At 42.9% G+C, this 12,247-nt stretch overlaps 1 protein-coding gene across 2 annotated transcripts in view; it reads right to left on the reverse strand.

The window, feature by feature from the left end:
• MTM1 (myotubularin 1) overlaps positions 1-12,247 on the reverse strand; it is a 293,065-nt gene that overhangs the window by 46,241 nt on the left and 234,577 nt on the right. For both annotated transcript variants that reach the window (XM_063937383.1, XM_063937384.1), the window contains 2 exons: positions 1,075-1,158; positions 241-390 (listed from right to left, as the gene is read on the reverse strand). In XM_063937383.1, the coding sequence (XP_063793453.1) occupies positions 241-390; positions 1,075-1,158 (234 nt within the window). The remainder of the gene's footprint in view (positions 1-240; positions 391-1,074; positions 1,159-12,247) is intronic.

A 12,247-nucleotide genomic window follows, 5' to 3' on the forward strand; every position in this document is an offset into this window, starting at 1 on the left:
TTTTGAATCACCCTGTATAATTAATTCATGTGTGTACTGTGCTGTAGGTTGTAGTAATTATGATGAACAATTACACCTATAAGACACTATTAAATTAACAAGCACAGATTTCAGTTTTATAAATAGGCTTAGCCACCGGGGTCACCATGGACATATAATTTCTAATGTACAGGAATCTGAAATCCTAAACATCTTGTCAAAAGATATCAATAACATGTTTACCATCAGTGGACTACATACCGGGATTCTGTTCCTGGACCTGAAGGCAGCAACTTTCCTGAGGTCATCATCTGAGGCAACATATGGGACCATCAAAAATGGAGGGTAGGTGTCACAAAATTCATAATTTTTATTAATAAAGGTTAATCTCCAAATATTGTTCGGTATACCCTGGTAAAAGAGAATAAAACAAATGGAAAAAACCCATCAGTATGTTTTTGCTTCTGGCTCACTGTACTTAGAGCATGTAACCACATGGTGGTGATCACATCTCACAATATCAAGGACATCTGAATTGAGGATTCTATAAACAAACAATGTGAAATGAAAGGACACAAGAGATAAAAATAAGAGCAGACATTTAACACAATGATCTTCAGCAGCATCTGTGAACAAGCCAGTGGTGTGATGCAGGCTTGGGAGGTGCATCAGAGCCCTAAGTGGAAATGTACAGACACCAAATGGGTGTAATCACTGTAATGGCATAACTATTGAGAATGTTAGGAGGGCGGAGTGGCCAGTGAGCTGCCAGCTGCTGTACTAACAGGCTGTCTGAACCTGGGCAGGAAGCTGGAAGCCTTGCTCATACCACATGGAACTTCTGAGAAGAAAATAATGTGAACCACTCATTACTTTATAGACTGAAGTGGATGTAAATACCATATACTGTATACCAGGCTGAAAATGAATCAAGTTAAAAGATAGAATATGGATCACTAAGCCGTATTTCGTTATGAGAGTTTATTTTACATGGACATATATAAAACGCACAAATAGTGAATGTAACTAAATAATGTGGTTTTAGTTTAAATAACTTGTTTATAGAGGGCAATGTTTATGATGAGGCTCACATACCTGTCTCTGAAATTCAGTCAGGGGATCATACACTTCCCATCCATTTGTAGAAAATCTTTCTTCATTTACAAATGCAAAAAATTGCTGAAACAGAAGGCCAAAACCAGAATTACACAAGCCATCTTTACAAACGGACACGTCTGTGCAATGGACTATTATGAGTTAACAAGTGGTTCTTCAAAAAACAAACATACAATTACAATGCAGCAAAACAGCTTTCTTTTACGGCTGGCCACGAAAGTTTCATCCTCTAGCGTGGCCATATCGGTGGCCAGACTGGATTAGAGAGAGGCAATTTTGAATATACTTAAAAACTATGTATTTCTCCCTGGTAAAATAAAATATATGCATACAACTCATTGCTTGGCTGAGCAACCTGATAACGTTATCTTCTGACTACATTTCTAAGCATGAACAAACTGATCCAAACCAAACGTACTAATTGGCTCTTGCTAACTTTTGGGGCCACATGCTGCGATATTGAGCCAACTGGCTAATACTGTAAAGTGAGGCCAGCTTTAGAAGCTGCCTTGAGAACTTGAAGCAACAGTTAAGGGGAACCCCTTCAAATTCCAATTTCAGTGAAGGTCAGCAAGATATGATAAAATACAACATATTCTACTTCAGCAGCAATGCCATGGACCGGCAATTCCCGGAGACGTTTCAGACAGTCTACTAATGAGCATGAATGGGAATTTTATGGGGGAGGGACTCCGGCAACTTAACAGAACTAGGATTTAAACAACTCCCAGCCGAAAAGTCACAAAATGTGCATTTTTATTGTTATATGATGTTTTAATAGAATTTAACAGTAAACCTAAAGTGAAAAATCACCTAAAAATAGTGCTTATACAGAAACTACACAATTTAATTATAAATACAAAAAAATAAAAGAAGATTTAGATGAAGTGTAAGCAAATTCCTCCCAGGAATGTCAGATGTTTGTTATAGATTCTTTTAGACCGTAGTCTGCGGCTATTTTATTGCAGTGCAGTATCTTTTTGTAAAGCAGAGATGTTAATTCTAGGCAAATATTTCCTTTGTGCACTATGCCTTGCAGACTCCTGACATGATACTAAAGCTCACTTGCAAATGATAGGTTGTTGCGGGACTAGTCTTGATGAGCCAAGAAAAGGCATTACCATTACTGCAGTCAGACTCATTTAGGCAATGTCCAGCAATTTGCAACTACAATCTGGCCACTTGGTGACAGTGTTCTTTTGCCATCGATAGAGACGGTTACATTTTAAGCTAAATACTAGAACCATTAAAACATGCATGTTAAAATATGCATATAATATGATAGATAACATGGGCCTCATTTGTAAGCACATTTTTTATTTAATCACTCCAGGTTTTGTTTAATGAACACTGAGAACGCTGTTTAATGCAAAAGAAAGCATAGTCACAGATATGTAAAACAGAGCCAGTGCATGGAGTTAAACCATAACACATATTTCAGCAGTCCTATCATAGCATGGGTTTACAGAATAGAAGAGCTGCAAAGATGAAATACAAAAGGAAGCATTGAGCGAACACCTGCAAACAGCTCTGATCCTTGCTTACAAAGGATTTTCTGTTCCTAACCGCCTGGCTTCATCTGCTGCGAGTGCTATAAATCACTAACCTTCTATTCAGTGTAATGCCTGCCACTTTCACTGCACAAACACTTAAACAAAACAGTTATCCTTTCTCCACAGCCCCGACTTCTCCAGACGATTGGGTCTAGTCAACAAATCTGTGGACTCAGTATGCCAAGGGAAAGTGCTGGGCTTTTAGTATCCCTTTCCCCTCAATAACATAATACACTGTAACAGCGGATGCTATAATAGGTGTCACAGATTATAAATACAAGACTGCTTGTACAAATAAGCTCTATTTTCATAAACACCCAGCTCCCGTGTGCAGAGAAATGATGGCCGTGTCCAAGCAAGGCTTCTGTTAGGAGGAAGACTCGAGTCTTGTAATCAAAGTGTGAGAACGGAGATAATGCGCACAGAAAGCAATCTGAACAATGTGTCTACTGCTGTGCTCTGAATGACAGATTTGCTGTGATCAGTATCTTTTCCCAACACAGCAATTTCAATACAAAGCAACATCTCCTCTACTTATACCCGCCTAGTAATTTCTTACTGCTCCGTCACTTAACACATTTAAATTAGGGTTAAGTCACAAAAGTGAGGCTATAAACAGCAAGAGAATAAATGGAAAATAACCACAAACAAAAGGTTAGATGTACTGTAGGAGCAACACAATTGCCCACTGGGGTTACTGGTATCCAAAACATGACTGCCCTCTACCCCACTGGAAGTCTCCACACCAAAAGGGACAGCAGAACTAGAGGAACCAGAGTCTCATTCATCTATACAGGAAGCACAAAAACTCAAAGTCAAATAGTGCCCATAGCCAGTAATCTGGGATGTAAACTGAAGCTGAAGAAGGTGCTGTACATGTTTACACTATCAATGACAATATTACAGACACCGTTCCGTGTCTCCTCCCTCAACGTTATCGAGACAAAAACGCTTTGATAAAAGGAGCAGACAAAGTCGTGAAACATGGACACGGATTAAGGTCTTTGGAAAAATGACAATCAGACAACACTACATACTTGTAATGACCAATCCACTGATTTAGTCTAGCACAAGTAACTGAACAAGCCTAATTAAAACAAATGATATGATCATGCAAGAGTTAAAAACTATGCAATGATCTACTAGAGAATCAACTGGCATGCACACATAAATCCAAATTACAGAGAGAAAACTAGCCCAGAACACATCAGTTTTACATTTTGTGTTGTGCTAATTCTGCCCAGAGGGGACTGATCTGTTTAAAAAAACAACAAAAAATAATAAAATAAATCAAATGACTATTTTTATTTTAAGGGGAGCTCCACAAATCATTTTCCACATGTAGTGTCATGCGATTCGGTTTAAAGTAGAGGATATGTAACCTCATTACTTACTGACAATAGTTCTATAAACCTAAAGCAACCCAGCCCAATACATCACACTGTTTCACAAATCAGGACAGGTGATGACGTGACCATTTGCACTGAGTTACAGCCTTGCTGGTCATGAAACTATGAATTAATGCATACTGAACAATGCATAAGACATCAGCTCCTAGGGCAAATTACAAGCAGTGGGTAAAATATTAATACTAATATTGAAAACTGAATAGTAAAAACCCAGATCCGGTCAGGTAACTGAACGCGGTTGCAAGCCATGTCACAACAGCTTGAAACACCATTCACACCTAATCTGTACCTGGGTTTGTGGCAGGTCTTCCGGCTCTCGGAGAGGACATCTTCTACAAACGCCAGTGAACCGGCTCTCCATAGGCTTTTAGGATGACCTGGGTCGACTGTTTACACCCCAGGCTACCCAAGTCCTTCCCGGGTTCGACCCCATTATCTACCAGGGTAAAATTCCAGTTCAGGTGTTATTTTACAGACACCTTTTACGCCAAGCCACGACCCAGGTTACCTTGGCAATAACCCAAGGTTACCCGGCAGTGGAAAAGGGGTTCAAGTTAAGGTTTTTTTTTGACTGAATTAAAATGAACATACTAGGGTAAGTCAATATACAATTGTAATATATGTAATTACATTTACAAATTTGCTTTATACTCCTTTGGGAAACTAGTCTTTCAGAACCCATGTATTTCCAATTACCTACTTAGTCCTTATCAAGAAATTATCTTGGCATAATATATTAAGTAATACAAAACCAGTGCGTTCATGAAGGACTGCGCTTAGCCACAGCCCATATCTCAAGTTTTTGTACCATTCGAATCTTGAAGTAGAAAAACAGCTTTATGACAAGTAAAATTAGATTGTTAAGTGAAGGATTTTTGCAACCTAGTAAGTATGACTACAGCACTTACTAGTGAGGGAGGAAGGAAACCCTCTAAACAGCTTCCTGTCGTCCCTTCATTTATATATTCTGACAGCTCACAATAAAGATTTGTAGCAGAAGCAGAATGCTGATGAAGCATTAATAAAAGTTTTGTTGATAACGTAATGCAGAAACGACACTCAAAATGACACAATAAACTGAGACAGATAGAATTAGCCGTGGGATAACTCTGGGGTCTATTCTCCTCGGTAAAGTGCCTATAGCTATTCAATTACAGAGCAATCAGCCTTGAGGCTGTAATTAATATAGAACTGGTGTTACTGGTATCCTCAACATGACTGCCCTCTACCATCCTGGACGTATAAATCCTAGGTGACAGCAGCATCAGAACAACCATGGTCCCAATTATCTATACAGGAAGAACAAGGGTTCAAAGTTAAATAGTGTCCATACCAGGTACACTCTGATGCACAGCACCATCTTTAGCTTTATCTCATAGGTGTATGCTATCACTGACATAGTACTACTCCTCTATTTACTCAAGAAAAAGTTTTACTAAAAGTACATCGGGACATAAAAAATGGACACAGTTTAAGGTCTTCAGAAAAACGGCAGGTGCCACCAGGTTTAACTGGGATAACAGTACCACTGTGTAATAACTGATGTGTGTCTATAGTCTAAAGTAACTTAACCAGGGTATTTAGAACATGTCATGCAAGATCCAAGGTTGCAGCTACAGCTCATTGATGCTCACACCTCGTAAAGATGGGAGAAGGAGCAGTAATTGCAGCCTTGGGGCTGATCTTGGGTCTGTAATTGAATAGCAATGGGCACTTTACTCAGAAAACAGACCACACAAATCAGCAGATGTATCAATGAGTCTGACCAATCATTAGTTCATTCAGACTGATTGTCTATATGCAGTATTAAGTTCACACCCAATTATATCCGGCCAGGAAAGGACACATTTTACAGCATCTCTTTACAGCGGATACATAGAACATCCCGGGAGACGGATTGTCGGCTGTCACTATACAGACATCGGCATCCTATCTGCCGGAATCCCGGTAGCAAGGCAATGAGACTGCTCGCCACGCAACGGGCCCGGTGGCTTGCTATGCCCACCACAGGTTCTGTTCCCGCTCAGTGGTGGCGTTGATCCACCAACGGAACGGTAATACCGTGGCCTGTGTCGGGATTCCGGCGTCAGTCTCCTAAATGTCGGGATCCAGACAGTCGGTAAACTGACTGCATCCCCTTTATAGAGCCAGTAACAAACCATGAAGATCGTCATTTAGCGAACACTATATCTTTCCGATACGCTAGGACGTAATCACATTATTGGTCACGTCATCGGTAACGGTGGAAGCCACTGGAGTACACTGAACTCATCACCATGTTTGCAGAACAAACTTGAGATGGGGTGTGCTTTGTAACATGGGGCCGGATTCGGAGATGGATGCTAAATGCACAGCAGCTGCATCTTTGGATGCAGCTGCTGTGCGAAAATAAGTAAAAGCCGCCGGAAGCGTCTGTAGTAGAATGACGCCTGAAAATTGGACATATGAGTAACCATCAGGTCTCGTAATTCACGCGTCCGGGGATAGTGAAGCTGTAGACGCAGCCTCTGGCATCAGCACACCCATTTTCTGTAATGCTGGCTGTCGCATGTCAACAATGCTGTAGCTTTGGAGGCACTATGACCACTGCCACATAACCCCCTCCCATCCGGCGGCTAAAGAGAACAGAGCGGCCATTGGTATGTCAGCATTGCTCCACTGTAGGTACCCGGTGGCTGCAGAGAGCAGCAGCCTCCAGGATCTCAGCGCTGCTCCACTGAATGTACCCGGCAGCTGCAGAGAGCAGCAGCTGCTGGGCAAGTCAGCAAATCTGTCCGATCAGTCTCCCCAGACAAGCTCTGCATATGGGGGAGGGGGGGGGGGGGGGGTGTTTAAAAAAGTAAAAAATACACTGGCCACAGGAGAAGGGGTGTGCAAAAATTGGAGGGTGGGAGTCATTTTATAATGGGGGCTAATGGACACGGGGTGGTGCGAGACACCCCCTAAGCATTATTTTTTTTAAAATAATAATTAAATATATTAGTTTTAAAAAATGCCTTTAAAACGATATTACGTAAAAAAAAAAAAAAAAACAATTTCTGACCGGTTTTGCTGACGAAAAATAGTCAGTTAACTGGTTAAACAATACTCACCAAGGGCAGAATTCAAATGCTATATCACGCCCAGTCTCCTTTCTAAAATGATAAACGTTATCGTGCATGTCGCACCCATAGTAATCAGGTTTAGCCATGTAAAGGGTTGGTGCCTCGCTACTCTGGGGGCAGATAGCTGAAATAATGATACCACGCTTCCAAGGGCAGAAACAGAGTGGCTGTGGTAAGTGGTGAAAAGAATTTAATACCGCGCACAGAGTCCTAATATGTGCCAAGAAATCACTCCCCACACACCACCAGCCTAAACGGTTGACAAAAGACAGGACGGATCCAAGGATTCATGTTGTCTACTCTAAATTCTAACCGCACTATCTGTATATTGCAGCAAAAATCATTAAACCAAATGACATTGTTGCCCAGGACGCTAAGCAGTTACTGAGCTATACAGGCCACTACATATGGAACCAACAATCATTCCACCGTTATGTTAATAGAACCACAAATATTTGAATGTTACTGTGTTCTTTTGAGAAATGGCAGTCATCCTCAAATCTTGGTGGAGATTGATTTTCATGATCGTAGGAGTTTACACATTGTCCTAAGGCTCTACTACCACCTCCCAATCCTGAGATATTTGTATTTACGTAAAAGCCTACAAAAAACACAAAAATCTCCATCCGCCATAATTAAAAGATGGCTGAAATTTCTATAATGAATGTGTAAAATAACTGTGGTTTTATTTAAACTACTGGCATAGAGGGGCAATAACTTAAAAAAAAAAAAAAGTTAATCAGACATTTTTGAGATGAATTGACCATAATTAGATATTTGCATTAACAAGCAGTGGCAGCGGTTCCGGGTTGATGGCGTGAGGCAGCAGTCCCTGGAGCTCCGCCGCGACCCACCAACAAACACCTTCTAAAGGCTCGTAATAGCCTCTATTTGCCCAGCCTGGCACTCCCCCTCACACCCGCAGTCCCCATGGATCGTTTTGTGACCCCGGTGATCGCATCGGGCGCGCAGCCACAGCGCCTGGAAAAACGGCGCGCTGCGGGAACAATGACTCCGGAGGTCGGCCCTGATCCTGTCTCCCCAGCACCAAAGAAGGTGGCAGCAGTGGTGGTGCCCCTGTCGGAACGCGATGCAGACGCGCCGGTATCGTATGCCGACGTGGTCGACGCTATCCGGTCCACTATGAGCCCCCTCCTCACTCAGGCAGTAGCTGATATCACCCAACAACTGCAGCAACTGCAAAGCAGAGTGACTCGCACTGAAAATCAATTAGGAGCTGCCATGCATAATGTTGATGAAATGCAGCAGGCTGTGAAATCTTTAACTTCTGACAACTATCACATTTGGAATAAGCTCGATGATATCGAAAACAGATCGAGGAGAAATAACATCAGGCTTGTGGGCCTACCTGAATCTGTAAAAGGCCCGACACTTGCACACTTTGTCCGAACCACGCTTCCCACCCTCCTAGGAATTGAACAGGAATGTCGGGATCTGGTGATCGAGAGAGCGCATCAAGTGGGCCCGGCTCCCACCCCAAATAAGCCTCGCCCGAGGGTCACGCTATTCCGATGCCTTAATTTCCTACACAAGTCAGCCTTTTGGTCGGCATCGCGACGCATCAAAGATCTGCAATGGGAGGGCCATAAACTTTTTATTTTCCAGGACTACTCTGTGGAGCTGACGAGGGCCCGGAAAGCCTTTTCGCCCATTTGCTCTCAACTCGTAGCAGAGGGCCGCAAGTTTGGCTTGCTCTATCCAGCCCGTTTACGCATATATGATGGATCCTCCTATAAGGACTTCCTTTCCCCAGCAGATGCTCATGCCTTCCTAGGCGAACTTTCTCGTCCCCAGGATACAGACATCAGCGATCTCCCAGCCGCCGCGTCCAATTGAAGGTTATATTCCTCTATCACACGTGTGAGCCACTGTAGCTTGATTCTAAATGGCCCCACACACCATTGTTATCCCAAGTTCTGTTGCGTTATGCCTCTGCCACAAGTTCATGCCGTACCGGCATATTTTCTATTGCATATTTTATTGCTCGAGTGATAGTACTACTATACTTATCATTGCTGATTTAATGTGTTGAAATGTGCTGCCTTCAGGTTGGATTTATTAATATGCCTGTCACACTGGTTTGCAGCTAAGATATACTTTAGTAATGCTCTGTACTTCCCCAAATTTGCAGAGCAGCACCGCATTTAAAGCTTGTTTATCGTATTTTGTTCTAGTGTAACTTAAAGCCACCTTCACCCCTTATCTATAATAGTATTAAGATATGACCTCTATATATGCAGGGCAAAAACACAGTTACCCCATTTTTGATCAGAGATGGTGGGGTAGGCGGAGCTCCTACCTCATGCTCCACTACCGGTTGCTAGGTTAATGTGGTTTATCTCTTTCTTTCTACACATTTCTTTTATGGGAAGTCTCGAGTCTTATTGCTGTGTAGAACATTTAACACCCACACCATTGTCTCTTAAGACTCGCTGTTCAGGACTACTCTGTTGTTTCTTATGTTTGTCTCCCATCTCCCTTCCCTCCCCCTCCTTCCTCATAACTCTCCCCTCCCCCTCCACAATGTCAGATCATATTTACCCGACTTACTTAGACGAGGACAGTGGTGACAGTATATTGACCCTCCTCCTCAAATCATGCCTACCTTGACTATTGGCTCATGGAATGTGGGTGGGTTCAACTCACCAGCAAAGCGGAGAAAGATTCTTATTTATCTGAACAAACAAAATGTTGATTTAGCATTTCTACAAGAATCACACTTAGTTCCCGAGGAAGTCGCAAAACTAAACACCTTAGGCTGGTCTGTTCTAGGTTTCAGCTCCTACAACTCAAAAGCTAGAGGGGTAATCATTCTGATCAAAAAACATATTTCATATGAAGAATTAACAATCCGCTCTGACGAATCTGGTAGAACAGTACTGCTGACCCTCAAGATCCACGGTCATCCCTTGACACTTTGTAATGTATATGCACCATCTACCTACACCAAAAAATTCCTCCAATCTTTGATTGCCTTGCTGACCCCACACCTTTCCTCCTCCATCATACTATGCGGAGACTTTAACCTGGTGACATCTCTTCTGCTAGATAGATCCTCCCCACCTCCTAAAGGCCTGTCCCTCCCGAAACTAGACATGCTTTCACTTGCCGAGAAACTCTCACTAGTGGATGTTTGGAGGGCTCTCCATCCCACTGACAGAGAGTATACCTGCCTATCCTTTGCCCATCAAACCCTATCCCGAATTGACTATATATTTACATCTCACACCCTTTTTCCCTCCATAGTGGACGCATTGATAGCCCCTATATCCCTCTCTCTGATCACGCCCTTGTAACGGCTTCAATACAAATCTCGGAGATGCAGGATTCCCCCAGACTCTGGAAATTCCCTTCCTATCTGTCCAAGTCAATGAAATTTAGGAATAGACTCGAAGCGGCCTGGGAAACATATGCCTCTGACAATGCACTACATGCAGATTCAGATCCCATGCTATTTTGGTTGACAGCCAAATCTGTACTAAGGGGAGAAATAATGTCTTATGTAGCTGGCATACGCAAGCAACACACGGAACATTATTTGAAGTTCCAATCAGCCCTGACCTCAGCCTTTCAGCAGTTCAAATCCACGCCAAACGACTCCACCAAACATAATTACCTCTTGACAAAAACGCATTTTGATGAATTCATGACGACACTTGGTGACAAATATATGTTTAATGTCAGCTTTAGATTCCACAAATTTGGAAACAAAACGGGTAAACTACTTTCCAATCTCCTGCGTGGTTCTCACCCCCCCCTGACCACACGTCCCCTGATGACAAAGATGGGTACATTGACTACCACCAACGCGGAAATCTCAGCAGTCATGCGTTCTTTCTACACTGATCTCTACTCCCCCACAGTTCCCCGCCCATCCCCTCCAGACCTGACTACGGAAACTATGCCTCCCAATAACTGGGAATCCCTGCCGGTGCCAGAATTGCCTCCGGAGCTAAGCCAATCTCTAACATCCCCGATAACACTGGAGGAAATAAATTGGAGGTCAATTTAAACGTGACAAAGCCCCAGGTCCTGACAGCTTCTCAGCTGACTTTTACAAATTACTTTTGCCGAAGCTAGAGTCCCCGTTACTACATGCGCTTAACAATATGCTCTCATCTCAAACGCTTCCGCCACACTTCAATTCAGCCATCCTTAAAGTCTTGCCCAAGCCGGGCAGAGATCTCACCCTCCCGGGATCCTACCGCCCCATTTCCTTATTAAACCTTGACTATAAATTGCTAACTAAAATTCTGGCTGAACGTTTAAAAATACTCCTTCCTCACATCATTCATCCAGATCAAACGGGCTTCATATGGGGCAGACACTCGGAAATCAATGTCAGACGTGTGTTAGCAGCGATACAGGCATCCCACACCCAACAACCTTTAACCCCTGATCCTGCTTATATCCTCTCCCTCGACGCGGAGAAGGCGTTTGATCTGGTTGAATGGCCTCACTTATATCACTCCCTAACAAGATTTGGCTTTCCGATGGCATTCATAGACTGGATTAAGCTCCTTTATAACAATCCTCAAACTCAGGTTTCCTGCAATGGAGTCTTATCAGCACCTTTCCCAATAGGTAGGGGCACGCGGCAGGGATGCCCATTGTCCCCCTTATTGTTTGACATAGCTCTGGAGCCTCTGGCAATAGCCTTGCGAGCTTCTAGGAAATTCCAGGGGATTCAGATTCGGGATGTGGAATTGAAGGTGGCACTGTTTGCAGACGACATGCTGCTTTTCATTTCAAGACCTGAAGTCTCCATTCCTGAGATTCTCCACCTCATTTCCTCCTTTGGGAAAATCTCAGGTTATCGTATTAATGTATCAAAATCGGAATTAATGCCCTTGGGGACCCCTCACACACCCGACACGCAATCTACCCCTAACACGACATTACCGTTTAAAATGGTCCTAGACAAAATCACATACTTGGGGATACAAATTCCATCTGACATAACCACCTTATATAATGTCAACTTTACACCTATGCTAAATAAGCTCACCACTACCCTCGACGCATGGAAACTTTTGCCCCTCTCACTCTTGGGCAGAGTGGCCGT

Source organism: Pseudophryne corroboree, chromosome 8 (assembly GCF_028390025.1).
Source record: "Pseudophryne corroboree isolate aPseCor3 chromosome 8, aPseCor3.hap2, whole genome shotgun sequence".
Classification (NCBI taxonomy): Eukaryota; Metazoa; Chordata; class Amphibia; order Anura; family Myobatrachidae; genus Pseudophryne; species Pseudophryne corroboree.